The sequence below is a fragment of the Anguilla rostrata genome, chromosome 3 (assembly GCF_018555375.3).
Source record: "Anguilla rostrata isolate EN2019 chromosome 3, ASM1855537v3, whole genome shotgun sequence".
NCBI classification, from domain to species: domain Eukaryota; kingdom Metazoa; phylum Chordata; class Actinopteri; order Anguilliformes; family Anguillidae; genus Anguilla; species Anguilla rostrata.
This window is the reverse complement of record NC_057935.1, coordinates 13,990,247-14,013,372: the sequence shown is the minus strand read 5'-3', so window position 1 is coordinate 14,013,372 and position 23,126 is coordinate 13,990,247. Positions and strand designations below refer to the sequence as shown.

Here is a 23,126-nt window from a genome sequence, read left to right as displayed (position 1 = left end):
AGTATAACCTGGAAAACTACCAGCCCTGGAAAATGTGGGGGCCCAATGTATTTTTTCTGTGTCACTAAACTGCGGTTTGTTTTAGCTGGAGAGCTGAAATCCGAAATGACACACCCAGCTATAATTAAAAAATCTTCAGTATGGGAATACACTTTCCATCAAAAACCTTAATTAATTTCAAAATGGTGCCAGAAAGCTAATACAATTGCTAAATAATTCAAGATTGATTGATTTTTAATTTAAAAAGATAAAGATTTATCCAATAAAAACAACTTAAATTCAATTTTATATGAATCTGCATGTGCATATTTACAGTTCTTCTCAACATTTTAATGACTGGTCTGGGTTTTATGCAATTTGTATGGCACATCAGGGCCTGTATTCATAAAACTTTGAGTCATACTGCTCATCTAGAATCAGGTTTCCTAACCTTATCTGAATAAAAAGGCAAAGTGAACAGCACTCTTACTCTGAAATGTTATGAATATGGGCCTTGAAGCCTATACATCTCTAAAGATAATTGAAATTAGTTATTTTATATAACACTGTAAATTACTGACATAATTAGACCCTTGTGGAGACAGGAATTATTGTTTACATTTGTCCCTGTTGATATGGGAAACTCACATCCCAGATGATTTACAGTGCAATTATTTGGGCTCAAGTTATTTCCAATGTAGGTTTGTTTTTAAATGGTAAAACTACATTTAACAATGCAGAGGCAGCTGAAATAAAGAGCAACTGAAATAAAGCTACTAAACTAATCAAACCGGAAACATTTATACAAATATATATATATATATATATATTTAAAAATACATTCCAGTCCTTATGCGTTTAGGCAACAAAGGAAGCTCTTTACTAACAAATACAACATTGCAATTGTATTTATTAAGAAAATGATACAATAAAAATGAAATTAATTTATAAATAAAATGACTTGTACTAAATTCATTATTATTATTTTTAACAATGTAATATTGAAAGTTAGAATTGACATGCAGTATAAATTGGGAGTATAATGTTGGGTTACCATTAACCCCTTCAACAGCTCCCACAAGCCACACAAAGAAAACACTCACAAATCACCCAGAAATAACACTGACAGAACACAGTAACCCCCTCCTCTGTACACATGCTACACATTAAATTACTGTAATCAAAGGAAGCTTATCCATTAAGTAATCCAGCTCCGAAAACCTAACCAACAAATGAGACAATATTTACACACATTCAGCATTCAGGTTTAAAGATTTAAGTCGTTAACAAAGTAAAGTCTTTAACAACGTAAAATAAGTTTACCACACAAAAGACATACTTTATACTGCAATTAAAGGGACTCCGTGTTGAGTTATTAATCAATATATAAGCGACAGAGCCATGTTACATTCTTTAGTTCATCCGAAGTTCTGATAAGTTTATTTGTATGATAATGTGATTCTCAGATGGTCACCAGCCCTCTTCCTGAAGAGCCACAAGATCTCCCGGTTTTTATTTTCACATTAAAATCGGAATCCAGTTTAGGCCCAAAAAACCAGCTGAGGTGAGGTAACTGTGTAAAAAAACGTATATTATTAATGCCAAGTAACACTAGAAGTAACACCCTGTGGCTGTCCAGGACCAAGTTAGTAGTGCCATTCCCTCCAGCCCTTGAAGAGATGCAGGGTGGTTTGGGGTTACGTCTTTACATTAGCAGCTAATTCAGACGAGGGCAAGTGTGAATACCACTGCTGTAACGTGTGTGGTTCAGGAGGCTCTCTTTGGAATGGGTAAAAAAAAAAGGGTGTGGCTGACTGCATCATCCAGTGGTTGATGATGCCTTACACCAGTGAGCTCCGACCTTTAGGTGCCTTCTAAACCAAACAGGAGGATCATCTCGTGGCACACGATGAAGGTGAAGAAGTAAACACAAAGGTCAGTGAAGACGTCGCCCATTTTGCTGTAAGTGTCCATGGAGCGGTTGATGAGTTCGGCTGGGATTCTTGACAGCAGCAGGGCAGCAGTCAGCATTGTGGTCTTCATCTTCCTCTCGCTCTGCAGATAGAGAGGGAACAGCTTCATGGGAGAGGGACAACATTCAGCATCCAGGCCTAAACAGCCAGTCTTACAGCACACTCACTCACACCATTCTCTCAGTCTCACTGCAAGTCAATTTCATTACATATTTACACATTTTCATAATGACATTAAAATAAAGAGCTTAGTGCTGTGACTTACCTTTGGGAAATATTTGTAAGTGCCCATGTACACCAGCTGGAGGGTTAGAAATGGAGCGAATATGGACTGAAAAGGAGATAAAAGGTCTTTAACAAGAACAGGGTTCCAGCACCATCTCACAATTATTCCTGTCAAACCTGACCTAACAGAGTCCAGTGTGGGAGCAGGACTCACAGCGAGTGCAACACAGTTCAGCTGAAATTAACAAAATGAAACAAGAAAGTCTCAAGCTCACCAGACAGTTGCAGACAAACACACGGACGATGATGGCAAGAACGATGCTTCCAATGAGCCGGACAAGACGAAAGACATCAAGCGGCTCTGGGTCTGGGTCAGAGTTGTTCTCCTGAGCCGGCTTCTCACCAGCCAGCTGCTCACGTAGTTTCGTGGCCTCGTCAAAATGGGACAGGTACTGCTGCAGTCCCCGAGTCCCCTCTGAAGGCAGTTCTCCCCGTGACCTCAAGTTAACCTCAGTCGCCCCTCTGTCCTCGCTACAGCTGCCCGGTGCGCCCCTGTCCAGACCAAGAGGGGACAGCCTGTTGGAGGCTACGGAGGAAGGCCAGGCCTCGGGTCTCTCTTGATCCAGTTGAACTCTGGGCTCCATCATAGTTCTGTCACCCTCTGCTGGTGAACAAAAGACATGGCACTTCAGACTTTTCAACAGCAAGGAGCTCTTTCTCACCGTCGGCTGAATTAGATTATTTGGTCATCTTCTGTAGCAACAGGTGATAAAACGTGCTTACTCTTCTTTCGAACAGGGTGGTGGGAACGCATTAGGAATAAATCACATGCGTACTGCATGCCTCACTTCCTTAATTACTGGGGCACTGTGGAATAGCTAAATTACCATCACGGTCATATTCAGCTTTCTTAATCTTTTCACTGAAATTATCATTAATATGTACATAATTCATATTATGTTCATAAGGTTTTACACCAATAGAACAACTGAACTGTTCTGTGAATTAAACTGAGCAAAGGAGTGCAGAAAGTTCATTTGTTCGTTCGTACTTTGATAACAAGCAGGCCTATGCAAAACAGTTATGAAGGTTGGCAAACACAAAATAGTTTTTAGTTGGCCAGATTAGCAAGTCTTTATTTAAAGATCATGTTTTATCTGCTCCTGCCAAGACCTGTAACTAATTTTGTTCACTTAGCCAGCTGCAGGTGGGTATAGAACGTCATCTGCTCGAGACAAACTCGTTGATTAACAGTATCTCCAGTATATGTGAGATGTAGTCAAAAACAATTAGACTCACCGTTATCAGCATCATTCTTTTTACTGCCACTAAATCCCATGATCCTCGTCATTCTGTCTTCAGAATTCATCAGCAATTTTCTTCTCCGGACTTCTGCCCTTTTTTTCGCTGCAGAAAGAGTACCCTTTTCTTCTGAGCTGTTTGGACATTCCGCATAAGTTTCCATATCCGTACAAGCGTTGCCTTCTTTTTGCGCGTATCGAACTAATAATGTATCTTACAAAAGCACTACAGTAATGAGTTGCACTTTCCAGCCACAACAATGGAACAAACCTCACGCAGACGCACTTTGATGATCTCATTCTTGAGACGCCCCTTCTGTCAAAAAAAAAAAAAAAAACACGTGACTATAGCGCACGTCACGGTACTTGTGTGTGTCTGATATTATCTGTTGCTAATCCTGAGCAAGCTTGGGAAAACTACAGGCTGCAGAAACACTCACCATTTCAAATTTCACTTGGAAGACGTATTATATTAATGTACGAAGTCTTTACAAAATAATTGCTCCTGCTTAATATTCACAAAAAAATTATCCAGTCATGAGTCACCGTTCATGATTTCAACTATTCTCCAAAATGAAGACATCTGGATGTTTAAAAATACATACAAGTATTTGCCATAAAACGTCTACTCCCATCTTTGTTTTTTTTTTATTTAACCTTTATTTACCCAGGGTAGGTTCGCTGAGCACGGATGCTCTTTTGCAGGAACGCCCTGCTTCACACACACACATTCACACCTGGGACCTGCCCAGTACAACCACAATCCTCTATTGTTGGCCACTGAGCAGCTCCACTATACGTTTTAATTTGAAGGTTATTGCTATTGATATGGTCGCACTTATACACTTATAGTAAATAACTGGCACCATTTTTTCAAAAAATAACATTGAATTATAATAACTGGGGATTAAACTGTATGTCAATATGCCGTTTATTTCATTATTAGATGTATTATTAGGCAAATAGGGGCGTATGCAAAACCATAAATTCAGCAGTATTTACCTCATCACACACTAGGTGGCACTATAATTTCACTTGAAATTACAATATAATGAGAAAAAAGTAAGAAATCACCAGTATTATTTAATGGTCTGAAAATTTCTGCAGACTATGTTCACGTTTCACATTTAATTTTGTTCCACAACACACAACACAAGCGGTCGCAAATTTTCTCTGAAACACTTAAAATACACTCTTACATACTGACATTCAATAACCGTTGTTCTTATTGAATCCATACTGTGCCAAAGGAGAACGGAAATCAATTTCATTTTGGCACAAATTGCAAGAAAGTCATTAAATCAAAACTTGATGGCACTGCATATTCTGACATTTGGTGGGGACACACTTCCATACTGCTGCTGGCTTCAACAGGTTTAAATCACCTTTTTATTGCTCTCTATTAGAAGTCCCCCGACACCAATACCTAACAGGGCAGGAATGCAGAGACTGATCTTTGGCTTCACTGACTTGCCGTTAGACTTCCCATTGGAGCCTCGCAAAACAGTGCTGTCCTCAAGGGCCGATGCGCAGCTGGTGTGGCCACAGACACAATGTGTTACTTCACCCGGTTCCGTTCATCTGGAGAACCATTTGTCTCTGCATCACAAATGGGTCGGCCACCAAGGGGGGAGTGGGGTCGCAAGGCACACAGAGGATCAGATGGAGATGAAAACCCCCCTGACCTCCCGCCACTAACAAAACATTTACAATGCGTTCCTTTCCACACCAGAGACGTATGCAAATAATTCCCTTGTGCTCCGGTGAGGCCTTGGGCCTGTGCAAAGATACTTATGCAATGTGCGCATTCCAAAATAACATCCCCTGCCGCAGAGAGTCCCACAGTTCTCCCTCTCAAAGTATGCAAATGATAAGTGCTTTGCCTTTAATGGCATGCTGTCTGAATGTTAAGCAAAGTCATACACTATTTTCTGTTTTAAACAGTTTTAGGCCACAAACCCACTTCATTCCCTCAACAAAGACAAGACACACACCTGTACAGGTAAAACAAATAATGCAGTAGTGGTAGTCCAGATAATGCCAGTTGACACAGGTTTATTTTCTATTATATCAGACAGCTAGAAAATTATATTAGAATTATAGAGCTGATTCTGAATTTATCTCTTTCCCAGCAAATGTTCAACTAAACTCTGGTGCTTTCTTTTCCCGAATGGCAGATAGAGCATTATCTTCCTTTTACATTCACATTTGATTACCTAGCAGATGCTTAAATTAATTAAGACGGTGTATATAAGGTCTCCTGCATGACTCTGTCAGTGAAGGAACTAATCCAAGCCACACGCAGTTGCAGGTTTGAGCCTTGTCCTCAGCTCTGTTACCATTAGGACTCCACAGTGGACAGCCATGAGTAGGCTTGTCCCACCCGTAATAACTCATACTTGAGTCCCACAAGTCGACACATTAATGGCCATAGAGTCACTCAGGAAAGGAGGGTTCCCAAACACAGCAACCAATGGTCCCTTTAGTGTGGAAACACCTTTGCTTACCAATATTGTTAAAGCCTTTATTGAGGCACAAAAGGACAGAACATTTACCAAAAAGGAATAATTTAAATACAGTATATCCACCATTCACACTGCCACTTTCTAGATCCATACACTGCCTATAGGACATGGAAACAGGAAGTATTTAAATCTTTCTTCTCTAAAAACATCTCTTTTCTGTATTATCCTTCTCGGGGTCAAGATTAGAAAGAAAAAGAGAAGTGCATTCATTGGACAGGAAAAAGCACACTGGATATGCCATGAAACAGGAAATGAAGTTTTAATTCTGCCTTCTGTTAAAATGTCTCTTTTCTGTGTTGTCCTCAGGGTGGAAATTAGGGGTAAAAAGGAGATGCATTCATTGGGACAGGACAAAGCACACTGCATGAGGCTTTTTGGGTTTTGATTAATAGGCTGACGCTGACATCATTTGAGAGAGAGAGAGAGAGAGAGAGAGAGAGAGAGAGAGAGACTAAATGTGTGAGAGAGAGAGAGAGTTCTGCATTTTACAACATAAAATGATAACAGAGATGGGATAACGTTAAATGATAATCAAACTTCAAAACTTTTTCTTGAATTTTGTGAATTGTGAAACTTCATTTGGGAAGCTGCAGAACCTTGTGTGAGTTCAAATCGAACAACTGTGACAAGGGTGTGAGGGCGCGAGAGAGAAGAAGTATTGCTGGCCTCAACTCAGCCAGCATAACCATCTGTCTCCCATATCCAACAGGCTTGTGTAGACAAACCCTGTCCAGTTTTCTTATGCAGCTGCAGCTGTTAGTGGGGGGAGAAAAAAAGGGGGAAAGGATGATGATGACCAGACAAATACAATTGTAGAGAAAAAAGAAGGAAAAAGCATGCAATCTGTGTATATATACCAAGTAATTGGACATATCCATACATGTAGTGTAGTTTCTTCTTTTCGCCATTGGACAGTTCGATTTATTTCGGTCGGTAATTTTCAACTGCGATATGCCATAACTGAATAATGTTATAAATCTGCACAGTTGTTAATATAAAATAATACAATTGGAAGCTTCAATGCATTTGTTGTGTAGCCCATAAACTTAGAAAAAAACTTAACAAGTGTACTTACTGGACCTGGGCAAATACATTGAGGTGGTTGTGGCTCTTTCAGAATTTTACAGAATAAAAATTCTTTAGATTTATACCATGCCAAAATCTAAATTCTTAGCTTTCTAAATAGGTCCTGATGGTACATGCCATTTAATGTATGGAAGCGTGTTAAAGATGTGCAAACATACCGATGTTAATTGGCTAGCTGGATAAACTAACATGTTTTCAGAAGATGTACAAAAACTTTACTTTTAACGAAAAGGATCTTATGGTAGGTACCTTCACAGGAGGACAGGCAAATTAATTTAGCCACAAAATCAATTTTCTAAAAGCAGAATGGACGCATGTCTAACGCGCACTAAAAGAACGCCATATATGATTATTTTGTATTGTATTCGTTTTATATTCACGTAGATTAAATATTTGAAGGTACTGCATTAATCGTCGTCATTCAATGTGTCACTAAAATAAACTGTTTGTGTTTTCATTACCGCAAAAGGAAGCAGATTGAGAAGAGGTTATTAACGCACAAATGCAGACGTTGAAACCTTGCACCGCAATCTCAGAGTTTGATTCGCTCGGAGGTAATTTAGTTCGTGGTGCAGTTGTTGGACTAAGGAGTTACCCATGCTGCTGCGCCCTCCCACGCGACGAAAACTCATTGACAGAGTTTATTTACAGTTTCGCGTAGTCGTGGATAAGGACTTTCCCCAGATCTTCGGTGTTTTTGTTCATTAATCTGGAATGCAATGGCTAGCCCGAGCAACCAAGAATATTTCAGGTCCGCCAGTACTGAATCGTCCGCCTATATGATGGTTCCGACGAAGAAACGGCCAGATACACCCTCAAAGTTGTGGCTAGCCATGGTGGTTATTGTCGTTGTCGTACTCCAGATTGCTTCGACCACCGCACTCTTCGTCTATCTGAACATGTCGATATCTCAGGTAAAATGAATATTTACTTTTATTTTATACAAATAAAGGTGGACTTTTTCTTCCTTAACAAACCTTATGCACCAACTTTTTATTAGATGCTTTCTTGCCCTTTGTGGTTGAGCACAGTGGTGCAGTGACAACGCTGTCATAAACAAGGTCCTAAGAATTAATTTATTTACCAAATAAACCGACTTCAGTAAAAACTTAATAAACATAGATTGTGTATTGTATATCAATGTCCAAGGATACGAAAATTGTACTTCTGTGTTCAATTTTTCATTCAAGTAATTGATTTTCAACTTCAGGTTTGAGGCTTCTGAACAGACACACACCTTTAGATGGACAACTGTTGTACCCTATAGCAGATTCCCAAAGTTATTTTGAGCTCACAACCTACATAACCATAAGTTAATATATTTTCCGTGACCCACAGTTTATTAAAATACAGTGAAATACATGTTAAATACTAACTTAGAATTAATTATTTAATTATATATCTAAATGACTGTATGAGTCCAGTAACAACTGTAGTGCATATTATTAGTGCAGTGTTTCATTTGACTGGTGTGAGTGGGCTTATCAGTGGAAAGTATTGTATGCATATGAATGCATTGTTTGACTAAACCCAGTCCCTCTCATTATCATAAATAAATAAATAAATAAATACATGATTACAGGGGCTTTGCAATGAACCATTTAACTAACAAAAAAATACAATTGTATGAAAGAAAAAATGTGCTTATTTAAGTATTGGTGTAACTAAAATAGGCTAGAAGTTTCTTTTGGAATGGGCAGTACTTATGTACAGTTTTACAGCACAGTGTATTCAGGAGCTTTAACTTGTGTTTAGGCCAACCAGTGTAGTTGAATATACTGCAGTTTCCAATTCACTGCAGACAACTGTGTTAAATTATGTGCTTGACCTAGTTAACAAGGTAACAGCTAAAGCTCTGATTTTGTTTGTGGGTGAAAGAATTTTTACTGTATGCACCAGTTGCTAATCAGCTTTAATAAACATGGCTGAGGTTTATGTAGCAACATTAATGATAAAACTGTAGAAAGAGGTAATGGTATTGCCTAATATCAGAACCTTTCAATGTAGATGTCAAGTGGTGTCACGTGTTATTTCATGATATGCATGCCTTGCTATTGAGAATGAGAGTCAAAAACAAACACACACACACACATTGCAGTCTATAGTGCTCGCACCTTTTACCCACAATTCTTCCTTTGGTATGACTGTCACTTCGTGTGTACGGTTTCTTCAACTGACAGATGCTTTGAGCCTCAGTGACTGACAAAAGTGCACTTCACAGGGTGAGCAATCACGACTATAGCTAGAGTTAGGCGACGTTCCAATCATATCAGTGCCAGTATCAGGGTGCATGCCTCAAGTCCTGTGAGATAAAGAGAGGGAAAGGTTATGTGTGGTGCAAGCGACTGTTTTTTGGACAGACAGCATATTTGTCTGTGTATACGTGTAAGTGTGTTTGTGTGTGTGTGTGTGTGTGTGTGTGTGTTGATTGTTATAGCTGCCTCAAGAAGAGGGCATGAACACTTTAGCAAAGACTAGGAACAGTGTTTTGGGACTCTACTTGAACATTATTAGAATGACAAGCTCTATGCAGCCTGGATTGTCCTGAAAACCTGAAACCTAAAATAAGGTGTTATCGGATCAAGTTTTAGAGGAAAGAATTTGTTGACACTTAAGATGGTAGTTAATCATGGCCCCTTTTCAAGCACAGCCCATTTAATGAAACAGAAAAAAACTTGGCATGCTTAGCTGTCATTTATTGGCAGTCTTTAAAAATTCTTCTCCAGATGGCTGCTTTCTAAAATGGAATTAGTAGTGTATAAGGGTTAAATGTGCTTTTATATATCCTTATGGTACGATGCTAATGGTGGAATGTTGTATGTTTATTATAGTTTATAGTTTTATTATATTGTATGGCTTATTAGGCCTGGTTTAATGAAACCGTATTAAGCTGCTTATACATGATGATGAATGCCTCATCCCTGTTTTGGCCCACTTAAATCCAGCAGGGACACATTATAAGATGTGATGTATGACATTAACCAAATCTCTCTCTCTGTCATTAACTGTTTTTATTTCGTAAGGCTTTTAGTTGATGGGTAGTTTAGGAAGTCTGCACGCAATTCTGATCTAAATCTGTGAAACCACATGCAAGTAACAATGTTAGTTATGTTACATATCAGCAGACAAACAGGCTTTGGACATAAATAGTGTTTGCTTTCTACGTCAGAGCACACATTCACTGTAGGATATCATCATTCTGAGCAGAAACAGGAGAGCAAATACATCCATGTTTGTTGGGAGTTGTTTTATGCATACTCATCAGTTTTGACGGTAAATGGCATAAGACTCCTTATACTGACAAGTAGGCTAATAGACAAACAGTGACGCTCTGTTGCTTTTTGACTTTTTGACCTACTTTTTGACTGCTTCCACCTGTTTCCCTTTTATCTCCGAGCAGCCCAGGACTGATCACAATCAGATATCATTGCTAGAACACAAATATTCACAGTCATAGCTAAACATCTCGTGCAGGGGATGTGGAACTAGCATTATTAATTGGCTGTGCATTCTGGAATTGGTGCTGACCTACTTCCTTTTGTGAGCGTCAGGGGAGAAAAATGTGGTTTTTTGTTGTTGTGATCTTTTATTCCTTTGTTTTTGGACAATAATAATAGATGTAACCCCCCCCCCCCCCCTCCAGTGGCTCATTCAATGTGTGCATGAGAGAATGTCCTTAATTGTTTTTACCGCATTAACGTATTACTGTGTGCGCACTACAAGGCTCGTGTACAGTTCTGAAGAGGTCTTAATCAGCAGTAATATTTTGTGTAAATACAACTTCGCTGCAGTGCAGACCTCTGCCAGGTTTGCACTCCAGCAAATGTGAGCCTCCCATGACATCAAACGGAGCCAAGAAAAACAGCGCTTTCTTGGACTCTGGTCCAAGGAGAACTCGACTGAAACCACACTTTTTCTGCTGAAACTTCATTGTGGATTTAGTTACATTGTGGTTCAATGGAGGAGATTGTTTTTTTTTTTTTCTTGTTAAGTGACACAAGCTATTCTGCAAGTTTGAGACGTAAATGAAAAGCTGGCACTAGGCTTACAGGAATGTTAATGAATACCCTGACGCGCAACGACCTTCAACCATTTGAGTTTAAATGTCTTGCTTGTTCGATCACCCTATGGCGTTGAACTCTTGCCTTAAAACTGATGAGAGAGAGGGGGCTTTTTTCTGCTAAATGCTAACCTGCAACATGTTACAGGTGTGTAAAAGACTAAATGTAGCCTATTAAAAATAAATGATTTGACCTGGGTCTACTGCAGACTTACAGATGGTGCCAGCACAGTTGGGTTGACCTGTGTATACAAGTGCCAGCCTCCCAGGAAAACGCCAAACACGGTGCACCTCTGAGCATGCCCAGTGTGCTTCACGTGTGCCTCAGGGCACTGAGCTCTCACTCTCATGTTTGTCAGGAAAAAGAAAGCTAACCTTTGAACAATCGGGAAAGAAAGCTACCCGTTGCTTTCCATTTCTCACTGTTCTGCTCACCTTTATCACTCCTGGTCTTCTTTCTTTTAAATCGGCCATTTCCTGCACCTACAGTCGTAAACTTGGAAAGGCAAAACTAGCCAATTTTAAAGGCACTGTTAAGGCTTATTTCTGGGGGGAAACATGACACGTTGCTTTGTAGATATATTTTCATGAGAAGGTCTGTCTGGTATTACTTATAAAATTCCAGCAAAGTATTTTGAAATTATTGACAGTGAAAGGCCTTAGTTTTACAGTGTCTGTTATAAATGTACAACAGGCATGATTCAAATGATTATTAAAAATACTTAAACCCTTCAGACACCAGTGGAATTCCAGCAGAATGTTGAACAGATAATTCGTCTTTCTTACAGTTTGACTGTAGGTTTGACGGTTTGCTGGAAAACAGGGATCAAGTGGAATATTTTTCAGTGTTTAAATTTGTTTATGTATTTTACTCAGGTCTGATGTACAGTACCAGGTATAAAGTTCGAGGACCTTGCCAGGCCGATTTTAGCCTTACAAGTGCTTGGTACTGTATGGCCAACCAAACCCTTAATATAGCTCTGTACTTTCCCTCTACACGTGAGTTTACCACCACCACACCTGAGTTTCTCACCTGAAAGAAATCTCTTCAGATGCCTGAGGCCTTCCTTCCTGGACCGCGAGGCAGTTTGGAGTAGTCTTACCCGCCCTGACCGTGGATTTAATTACACGCCTGGCTTACTTGTTCCTAATCTGGGGAAATATGCGGCGCAGAATTGGAGCGAAGCTCAGCGGCTTTTCTGCAGTCCTGCTGCCAGGGGCGAAGGTAACACAAGAGTATTGTTTCTGGATTCCTGTGTCTCGGGGATCAAAAAGGGCTTTGTTTGCAATCAGTGCCACTTCCTGTCACCCCCCCATCCCCCCTTACAAACCCCCAGTGGGCATGGATGTCAATTTGTGTCGTATTTCATTATGATCTAATATCTTTCATTAGCCTAGATGAGGTATTGACCGATGCTTTGTATTCACATCCACAGTTGCAGTGATTATTTTAACTGTCCCTTTTGTAGTGCAGGAAGAGAATAATGGGCAAGGTTCAACTTGCTTTGGGTTTTCCATTGTCTGCAAAGCAATAGTGCTCTGCTGGTGCTGTCAGATACCTGCAGGAGGTCCTTGCTGGTTGTGTTAACAGGTACAGACAGGTAGGTAGTTTTTGGCATGGACTGAATAAAAGTGGTTAAGTAGCTGTTTTTCCTTGCGGGGAGAAAATGCCGGCCGGAGCAGAAAATGCAGGAGTACACTTGCACTTATTACTCATCAAGTGACGCTACTGTTTCTGGGACAAAAACGATTTTTTTGTTTTTCAAGATGTGACCTACTTTGGTGAACGACACGTTAGCAATGTTTTTACAGGGTACACAACCAATATTCTTGGGGGGGGGGGGGGGGTGGAATGCACACTTTCTGAATTTTGAGTGATTGTCTGCAGAGCTTTACAACTGTTAACCATATTTTTAATAACTTGACAATAATTGCTTGCAAATAATTGCTGAAGATACACTTCAGCAATTATTACAAAGGATGAGCCATGCTTGTGTTATTTAAAAAAAATTTTGGTTTCGATAAATGGTTTCATGAGCAGTGACAAAGAATTCTAGCTGGCCTTAGAGTAAACCAACTTGTGTTGTGTGCTGATATTGACAGGTGAAGAATCAGGGCGTTACCGAGGAGCTGAAGTGCTTGAGTCTGCTGAATGCTCTGGATAAGCAGCAGGACATCCCAGAAAACCTCGCCCAGCTCTTCGGAGAACCCTGCATGAAACTGGCAGAAGGCATCAAGGCTTACATCTCCAAGGTTGGCATGCTACCATTCCAGAGTGGTGCTCATTTTTACAAAATATCCTGTGTTCAAAAACTGGCCATATCACCTATCACTCATTGGCGGTGTTCTAAGTATTCAGTTGCTTAATGGGTTTTGACTGTGGTCTTCTCTGGCTTATCCTTGTGAGCACACTAACGTTTGCGTGCACACACTGAACTTGGGCACTTTCACTGGAACACTACAGGACTGTGGCTAAAGGGTGTCAATCCCAGCTGAGGCAAAACATTTCAGGAACATTTTGGAAACATTCTACCTGAAGTACGTGAGGCCGTGGTGTATTTATTGTTCCAAACTATTTCGGTCAAAATTACTAAAAGAACATTACAGATATATTGCATACAAACTTAATGTACAAGTGGTATTTTAAGCATTGAAATGCTAGATTTTGCTAAATTCCCTCACAAAATTAAGATGAATGTCCATCCACAAATCTTTTTTAAGAGATTGGAATAACTGAATAACATTTCATGTTTCTTGTAGCTCAAAATAACGTCAAGGAAACTGGGGGACATTTTAAGTTACGAACATTTACCTTAGTTTCTGGGAGTGTTCTGGGAACCTTCAAATTGTCTATTGGGAAAAAAGATAAATCTATATGTAGCATATTAATATACAAATGGTTCTCCCTACTTCATCAAAAGCGTTCTGTTTATATATTGCAGATTCATGTATAGTTTCTTCTGTCTCTGTAAGTTTATACGTTTTATTTTTGGGCTTTTAGGCTTAACTCTCTTTTTCAGTCAAAACTGAGAACGAGGAACAAGGAAGAGATGTGAACACAGATTCGCTTTTGTTTTCTCCATCTGGTCCCTGATACAGTATCTTACATCAGACCTTTCCTCTGCACTTAAACTGTGCCTATCTCTTATCAAGACAAGAACTTTTATTGAACCCTTGCTGTAAGTAATATGAAGGCATGTGAATACACTTTGCCCTATCTCTGGTCTGTAGTTCACCGTTCAGTTGAACCATTTCCCTTTGAATGATGAGAACTGGGATTACACTTTGTTCTATCTGTTCCTGGATCAGGCTTTGGGGATGCAGTGCCTGCCCAGGGCCTTCTCTGGTGTTGTGTAATCCAAACCTGCTTACATTTACATTTTTACGTTAAGATTTAAGTGATGCCCTTATCCTGAGGAATCACCTGGCTTACGTAATATAATCCATTTATACAGCTGGATATTTCACCAAAGCAATTTTGAGTAAGCCCCTTGTTCAAGAGTACAATGGCAGTGTCAAATCTGGCGATTGAAACTACAGCCTCAGAGTTACGAGCCTGTGTTGCAGACCTGCTCTGTGGTTGGCCCGCCTCATCTCACCTCTGTTGTTGACCCCCCTCACTGCCCTTTCCAACCTCTGTTGTTGTTGCCCCTTGCCCCGCTCTCCTCCTCCATTGTTGCCGCCGTTCTATTTGCGCTGTCAGTGCCGAGTCTCTGTATGCTAATTGAGCGAGGCTGCAATCCATTACTGGCGGGGGATCCAGAGGCATTCGGCCCCTAATTCGAAACACATGTGCCACTCTGAGAGAAAATAGATGCAATCGCCAGGCCGTAGAACGGCCCAGATTGAGTTACGGCCGTGAGGCAGAGAGCAAGAACACAAATCTGTCCTTTACTGATGGAGGAAATGGGAATTGACTCTCAGCGAGACTAAAATAAATAAATAAATAAATAATGAGGGGGGGAGCAGGCAGGGGTTTATTTTTTGAGAGAAGGGACAACTAAAGGGGTGAAAAAAGGAGAGGGAAAAACTACTACCGCACCTGGAAGTCATTACTGCCAAAAAAAAGAGGGAAAAAGAGGAAAGAAAAAAGAAAGAAAGAGACGAAAGGGCTCGATGTGACGTATCTGCATTCCTGTCCGGTTGCAGCTCCCGGGTCTTACTCTGCATGTTTTTGTGACTGAGGGTAAGGAAAGGGCAACGGGAAAGGTGTTTCCATACAGTCCCCTGACCCCAGCGGGCGTGTGTGTGTGTGTGGGGGGGGGGGGGGTTTGGCCGGTTACTGCTGCTCGCTTGGCAGCCCTGATTGTTTGGGCTTTGATCCCTGTCTGTCTGTAAGTTTGAGCGAGGGGGTGGGGTTCTGATCTCACAGCCCAACGGCGGAGCTCTCCCACTCATTGGCAGGAGGCACTGACGGACAGGTCTGAGGATTCAGGTCTGTGGTGGGGGGACAGACCTTGAACCTGGGGCTGTCTGTCTGTCTGTCTGCTTGTCTGTCTCTTCGTCTCTCTGACTCTGTCTCTCTTTTCCTCTGTCGCTCTCTCTCTCTCATGCACTCAACCCTGGGTATTAGTGAGGAAGAAAGTTATGGATACCCTGTGCCAAAGTTACACGTCTTACTGTTTTCTGTTTCCAGCATTAACACAATAGCACTGTCTGTTGCATTTCCTCTGTGGATCAGTGTGCTTGTGTCTGTGGCTGGAAACTGCATTTGTAGTTTGTGTTTGAGAGCATTGTATAAACTGGCCTGCTCCACAACATGTAAACATCTAGGAGTGGGAGGATTGCAGGAGAGACTAATCCAGCGGTCCAGCGCTGGCCTGTTGAAAAGCCAAAAAAATGTGAGGTGTGTGCAGTTGGTTTTTCCTGAAGGTCAGCTTTGGCAATGCAATGTGTCCAAATTTCCCCTTCAGAGGGTGCAGGCGTTGAGATATTCACAGCTTCTTAGGAAAAACGAAAAAACTGCTATTTTCCCCTCGTAGGATGTGGAACTGAGCCTGTAATGTCTTTCAACAGTCCTTCTATTAGGAAAAAGATAATCTTTGACAGCATTGAAACTTTAGTGGCTTCCTGTAATTTAAAGCGGACCAGGGGGGAAAGTGATGATGCAGTCCCCTTGCCCCACTCCTCAACCACCACCCGCCCCTCCCCCCCCAACCCGCACACCCCTTTGGCAATCCCACATCCGGGCAAGGCTGAACATGTCCTGTGGCCATCCTTTACTGAAATTCGACCAGCTTTGAGGTATGTCTTAAGTGCTTGAATCATTGCGGAGTCTGTGTTGGAAAAGTGACTGTGCCGTTTTGTCTGGAGTTTTCATTGTAAAACACGCGCACCCCACAGTGTACACTAAGTCTGTGGACCATAGAGTTTGCTGTGGGGAGTCGTAGTTCTAAGTCTTTGTCTTTTTTCTCTGAGGTGCAGACAGCATGTGGAGAGTGAGTCTCTTGCATTGTGGGAAGTCGTAGCACAGTCAGCTCTGACAGATGAGCCTTAGGTGGGAGTATATTTTCCCCGGTGGACCGAGCTGGAAGGCTGAGTAATCGCCGTGTCTCGAGGGATGGAACCTTTCCTGGTGGGAGCTCCACATTTTAGGCACGACTAAGAAAGACATTACCTCATACTAGAGTCCCATTTCCCCCCCCCCACCCCCAATCAATCGCAGCAGTCTTTCAGCTCAGATAACAATTATTGCGCATACTTGATCTACAATGCTAGTGTTCATTTTGTTTATTTTGGCAATGCTTATTGCTAAGGGCGTTGCTGCTGTGCTTTCTCTGTGGCATTGCTGCCCCATTGTATTCCTGGCTGGAGCACTGATGTTTTGTACTTTGCTCTGGATCCCTCCGATGTTGGGTGGTAAAAGCAAACATAGTTTTTAAAACTTGTATTGAAATCTGTACTTGCCATGTCCTTCATTTAAAACGGATCTCTTTGACTTGCCTGCAAACAACGTTGAGAGTGAGTGTGTCTGTCCTAGTGATGCGAAATACGTCAGTCTGAGGAATTTTTATCTACAAGATTGATGTTTTAATTTAGCCTTATTAACGACGATTTGCCATCAAAATGGATGTTTAGAGTGAAATTCCCCTTTGCCTTTTGCAAAAAATGAGGATTTACTTCTATATCTGACCTAATTTTTCTCACCAAGTACATATGTGCATGCTGCAGCTGTACCTCATAACTTTTAACAGAAATGTCAGATAAGTGGTTGGGGCTAATTCAGTTATTTTCCTTCAAATTCAGATGAGGTATGGGGAGGAATAATATATTGCTTGCCTTGGGCATGCATGTTAAGCATAGTAATGTCTTACTGAGAAACCTGAACGTTGCTGTCCTGTCAGAGTGGAGATCCTGACTGGCGTTGTGTTGATTAGTCCTTGGAGGCTGTGCTGATTTATAGTCCTGACAGAAGGGGGATTTGTGTGGCTGCATTCATTAATAACCTTCAGTCATGGCTAGAGTCCAACACCTGTACTTTCACAGGAGGCAAGAATATGGATCTGAAAAGACCTCAAGAAGAAGTTAGAAATACCTCATTTTTTAAAAGAAAAAGAATCCTTAACTCCCCAATCCGCTCAAGTTCAGCTGGCCGTGGAAGTGTATTTTTTTCATTGTTGTTATCTTTTTACCCCTCGTATTCTGTATTTCTATTCTGAAGTCGTTTGCCTCGTGATCCTGTCTCTGTTTCTAAATGGGGCATTTTGTCTTACAGGTGACTGAGAACATCATATCAAAGCAGACATTTCAAGGTAATTCATTACCCCTCCCCTTCCCCAAACGAACTGTCCCACCGGCGAGGGAAATTTGCCAAATGGTTTTACCCAATTTACCCTCATGGCTTACAGTACATTGGCCTGTCTCAGAGGACACGTTCTTATGGGCCGCCACTGCTCATAGCTTGTTGCCATGGTGAAAAATGACTATAGCCCTTCACTCGATGGGTGACTGCCAGAATAGACACTGGAGGTTCCGATGGAGTTTCCATCCTCCCTATACCCTGGACAGATAAACTCTATCTAACTTCTCATACTCCCTTCCTCGCACCAAGAAGATAGAGGTAGAAGCGTGTACTCGCCAGCATTGTTTCATAAACATGTCTTAATGAATGATATTAAGCGCCCGCAGATCCTGCTTTCAGCTGTCTGCACTTAACCGGTGAAACTCCAGAGTAAATGGCATTAAATGCTCCAGGCTTATTCAGTATGAATCATAGGGTTTTATAGATCACTGTTCAAGTTTTGACCTGTAATTAATACCTTTTTTTTTTTTTTTTACCACAGAAGCGAGATCCTTGCCTCGTACGTTCAACACATCAGGGTCAAAGGTCATCACCACAGTGACTCAAAGACCGTCTGCCCACCTCACTCTCCTAGAAAGCAGCCTACAGGGTAGGTGCAAGTGTGTGCATGTAGACGCACTGTGTATTTTCTTTCTGCTTGGTACCCCTGTCATTAATCTCTGTTTAATAATATGAGGAAGTAGGACAAAGCCAAGATGCCGGTGTATTTACATGAATCTGTTTAGAGTAAATGGGTGTAGTCATGAATACTTCGAAGAACAACATGTGAAACATGTTGACCTGCAAATGTTTGAAAGGTGGTAATTACCATTTATTATTGAGGCTCCAAAAAAAAAGAAAACTTTAAAAGGTCAGGACAGTGCTTTGTTTTATACAACATAAACATGCCTGACATCCAATTCATGATTAAAAGTGGGGGAAAAAATTGTTTCAGTTGAGAATATTTGGTGCAGATAACCGAGTGCTTAGACTGAGAGAGAAAGAGGAAAAGGAGTAAGGGACACGTGTGAAAGGAGATTTTTAGACATCTGCCCCTCTTCAGTATTTCTGTCTCCCATGCTAAACAGGACAAGAGGCATATCAGTGTCTTTCTGTGTGGAGTTTTAGGCAGGGTTCTTATCTGACAGTACTGTTGGCTGAGGAATGTGACTTTGTTTGAATAACCCTTCCTTTACCTCTTTCCCCTCTGTCCAATTGCTCTGCCCTTCCTCTTTGCTTTCTTTTCCTCTTTCTAAACCCCCTCTCCCTCACTTTCCTCTGTCTGGCCTCTTCGTTCTGCCTTTCTCACCATCTCTCCTGCTTTTTCCTCATCTCATCTTCCACTCTCCACACTTCTCTTTTCCTCCTTCCTTCATCCATCCTTCTCTTTCCCTTCTCCCCTCTCCTCCTCTGTTGTTCCTCTCTGATCCCTCTCTTCTTTGTTCCTCCCTATTCAATCTTCCTTCCTTTTTCCTACCTGTTCAATCTCTATTCGTCTCTCCTCGCTCTCTGATCCCTCTATTTACTCTTCTCTCCTCTTTCTGACCCCTCACTCTTCTCTGTTCAATCCCTCTTCCTCTCATCCTCTCTCCTCCCTCTCTGATCCCCCTTTCCCGGTCTCCCCAGCCCCTCAGCCGGACCTCCACCAGTCCTGCCGCCACCCGGTCCGGTCCTGGGGAACCCAGAGCTTCGGCGCTCACCTGCACAACATGACGCTGGTTAACGGGCACCTGCGCGTGCCCCTGGACGGCCGCTACTTCCTGTACTCCCAGGTCTACTTCCGCTACCCCGCCCCCAGTGAGGGGGAGGAGTCCACCGTCAGCCACCAGCTGGTGCAGTGCGTGTACAAGAAGACCTCGTACCTGCGGCCCATCCAGCTGCTGAAGGGCGTGGGCACCAAGTGCTGGGCGCCCGACGCAGAGTACGCCCTGCACTCGGTGTACCAGGGCGGGCTGTTCGAGCTGCGCGCGGGCGACGAGGTCTTCGTCTCCATCTCCTCGCCCTCCTCCGTTCACGCCGACCCCTCCTCCAGCTACTTTGGGGCCTTCCGGCTCGACCTGTGAAACCCCGACCTCTCACCTCTGAACCCTTGGGGGGGCAGGAGGAATGCGGAGGAGTTGTCATACCTGAACGTTGGGATGCTGTTTGCACACCTTTTCCCCCCCCCTCCCGATTCAATGTCACACTCTTTTATGCTGGACGGAAAAAGATGAGAAAGCAGAGGAAGCCTCTTTTTTTAAGAAAGAGAGGGAACAAAGGACATTGTTGTTTAAAGACAGATGGAATGTAACTGAGAGCTAGATCACATCATTGGTGTGGAATGGTAGCAAACACACAGCTCATTTATTCTAAGAGGGCCGGGGGCTGGGATGGACGGTCTGTGCCACAGTCCTGTGTTTAGAGCGTAGCCTGGACAAACACTACCACCCTGCAGCGTGACCTGGGTGAGGCGAGATAGTCTGAGTTTAATGTATCATGTTAAACAAGGAAACAAGAGAAGAGCGAAGGAATGCTGAGAAGATTCCACAAGCTGCGAGAAATATGCGGCACTACCAGCCACCGATGAGGGCTCAGGAATCTTTAGCGGGAAGAGGGGCCGTCCTTCAATTCTGAGATCACCTGGTCCGGCCCAACCTGCACGGCAGCATACCGAGCTGGAACGTGAAAGCACTGCGGACTGATAGTTATTATTCACAGAGGGCCACGTGCATACAGTCAAACACGCAAACAAACACACGCACACACGCACATGCACATACACACACACACACATACACGCGCACACACACATACATAAGAATAAGTGAGCTCTGGCTAAAAGGAGCATGCCTCTCCTTAAAGGTGGCTGACTGGAAGGTTTAAGCAAACTGAGTCATCACATGAAGAGAAAGCTGTATTCTAGACTGACACAACAGCTGTCTGCTTTGTCCAAAAGCACACCTGGAGATTTCCTATCGGCTTTTGTTTCTCCCGAGCATTCGTCTTACATTGGTGCTTTGACAAGCGAATCGAGCTCTTAACTAACCAGTGAACACGTTCTTTTTTAGGATTTTCTCCTCCTTCTATCCAACTGCTTAATGTTTTTCCCTCTCCCTTTTCTCAGGGGGAATGTTTATGTAAATATTATATGTACTGTGTGACATTCAGGGACACTAAAGGAACTGTCAGTGCGAGGCTGTGTCTGTTTCCCATTATGGAAGTGCAGGATGGTAGTAATTTTGGAAAAAGCTCATTGTGGTTGATATCATCTGAATCTCAGCCCCAGCAGTCTGTGTATATTTGAAATGGGCTGATCTGCAGAGATTTCCCAGAATCTCCATGTGCAGCTGTGTCACACAGTGTGAAAGTGCTCTGCAGCTGGACTCTCCGTAGCAATATTGTAAATAAGGGATTTTGGGTAACATTTACAAGGGGGATTCGGCCCAGTGAGTAGAAACAGATTTGTTGAAACACACCAGATACTCAGGTGCTGTTTTACTTCTGTCCTCTCTAACAGAAAGGTCATCACAGAACGCCCATTCCTGCTATGTTGTATATGGCCACGGCCTTTAATGAATTTTCAGAACATTGATCAAATCAGATTGCTCCTGCTTCAGAAATAAGTAGACAGCTGAGTATCTGGTAAGTGTACACAATCTGTTGTAACTAGAAAACTATTCTGCTGTTCATATCAGTGCCATGTGATCAGAGGAATGACAGGTGTTAGCCCCCTCATGCTGCATTCCTGGTAAAAATGAAGTGGCTTTTGATTAATGGGTGTTTCCATTTTGCCCCAAACACTTTCAGATTTAAACTAACTGATTATTCCATGAGGAAACATCTGGCAGTAGTGTAACTTTGTAAGTGTAAACAAGTGTATCTATGTGTGTGTGTGTGAGAGAGAGACAGAGAGAGAGAGAGAGAGTGTGCACAAGTATTTTATATAGAAAATAAAATAGGAGGAAAATATTCTTTAGGTACCTCTAAAATTCAAACCACAATCTCAAAAATCACAAGGACTTTTTAATGCAAAATATGTCTCACAACATATATCACAATAAACACTTCAATGAACACTTCAAAACTTGTGCCTAGAGCAATAAAAAATCAATGTTTTTGACTTGAGGTTGTGGTGATGGCTGGTACCAAAGAAATACTGCCAGGAATATCTTTTATTGTTTTAATCTGTCATTACGTTTTGTGGGTGTTAGAAAGGAGGTGGATGTGTGGTACATTTGGTTTATCGTTATAGGCTTTTCTTTCCCAATTTGAGCACATTTGAGACAAATCATGAATCACATAGCCTAATTCAGTTCCCAGTCACTAAAATCTGAGTTAGCTTAAAACTAAAAGTATTGTACAAGACCTGAGCTTTTGACATGAATTAAAAACTTTGTTACCACTCCTGTACCTTTTGTATGACTCCGACACTGTCCATGAATGTTTTAATTTGGATAAATTATGAATGTACTGCTTATAAACATCTGTATTGTTTTCTTAATGTTTCAGCGGTGTCTTTGAAAGTGCAATTGTTTTCCAACCAGATTTTTCTGTGTAATTTGAAACAATAAATGGCTGTTCTCAGATGAAGTATCGTTGTGTGTGGAAACTGTCTAGACGTAAAGCAAAGGTCTGGGCTGACGTTAAATCAAATTCTTATGACTTGTGGTGTGTCAGGGTTCCCACAGACGACCCAGTTTGGCGTACTGTGCATCATTGACGGGGAGAACTGGTCACCCATTAGCCTGAAGGCATTACTGAACCTGATACCCCATTTCCATGTCTGCAGACTGTTGTTTCAACCGGTCATCCATCAGACTCAAAGCAGTATTGTATCCAGTTCCCTCATCCATATCCCCTGGCATTGCAGCTAATCAGCCATCATACCATGGAATGGTTTTATAGAATATGTTAGCATGTGGTATAGCACAATAGCACATGGCAAGATAGCACATATGATAGGATATATGGTGATAGCACGTGATCGGGTGTGATCTGGTATGGTAAGATAGCATGAGTCATTTTTCTCTTTCCCCTCACTTGCTCCCAGTCTGTAAGAGTTGGATGACAGCCATTCCTCAGCAGAAGACTCATGTCATTGTTGCCAGGTTTTTTTTTGGCCGATTAATCACCAAAGTCTCTCGAAGACATACTGGTGTCAATACTTCATAATGTGCACACAGGCATCACTATGATCAAGTCTGAACAGAACACTGA

At 41.9% G+C, this 23,126-nt stretch overlaps 2 protein-coding genes across 3 annotated transcripts; one reads left to right on the top strand and one right to left on the bottom strand.

Annotated features, from left to right (window-relative positions):
• Nucleotides 1-869: 869 nt before the first annotated feature.
• Nucleotides 870-3,782, bottom strand: LOC135250257 (guided entry of tail-anchored proteins factor CAMLG-like). 2 transcript variants are annotated; one of them, XM_064326359.1, is made up of 4 exons: nucleotides 3,477-3,782; nucleotides 2,453-2,841; nucleotides 2,218-2,283; nucleotides 870-2,034 (listed from the first exon to the last, which is right to left on the bottom strand). In XM_064326359.1, exons 1-4 carry the CDS (start codon nucleotides 3,640-3,642, stop codon nucleotides 1,843-1,845), a joined length of 813 nt encoding a protein of 270 aa, XP_064182429.1. In that variant the 5' UTR covers nucleotides 3,643-3,782; the 3' UTR covers nucleotides 870-1,842. The 2 variants fall into 2 exon arrangements, with proteins under 2 accessions (XP_064182429.1, XP_064182430.1); XM_064326360.1 differs by having other exon boundaries at nucleotides 2,453-2,838.
• Nucleotides 3,783-7,626: 3,844 nt separating this feature from the next.
• Nucleotides 7,627-22,499, top strand: LOC135250256 (tumor necrosis factor ligand superfamily member 10-like). The gene is made up of 5 exons (XM_064326358.1): nucleotides 7,627-8,003; nucleotides 13,253-13,402; nucleotides 17,865-17,901; nucleotides 18,433-18,540; nucleotides 19,557-22,499. The coding sequence occupies exons 1-5, from the start codon at nucleotides 7,809-7,811 to the stop codon at nucleotides 19,991-19,993; spliced, it is 927 nt and encodes a 308-aa protein (XP_064182428.1). The 5' UTR covers nucleotides 7,627-7,808; the 3' UTR covers nucleotides 19,994-22,499.
• Nucleotides 22,500-23,126: the final 627 nt, after the last annotated feature.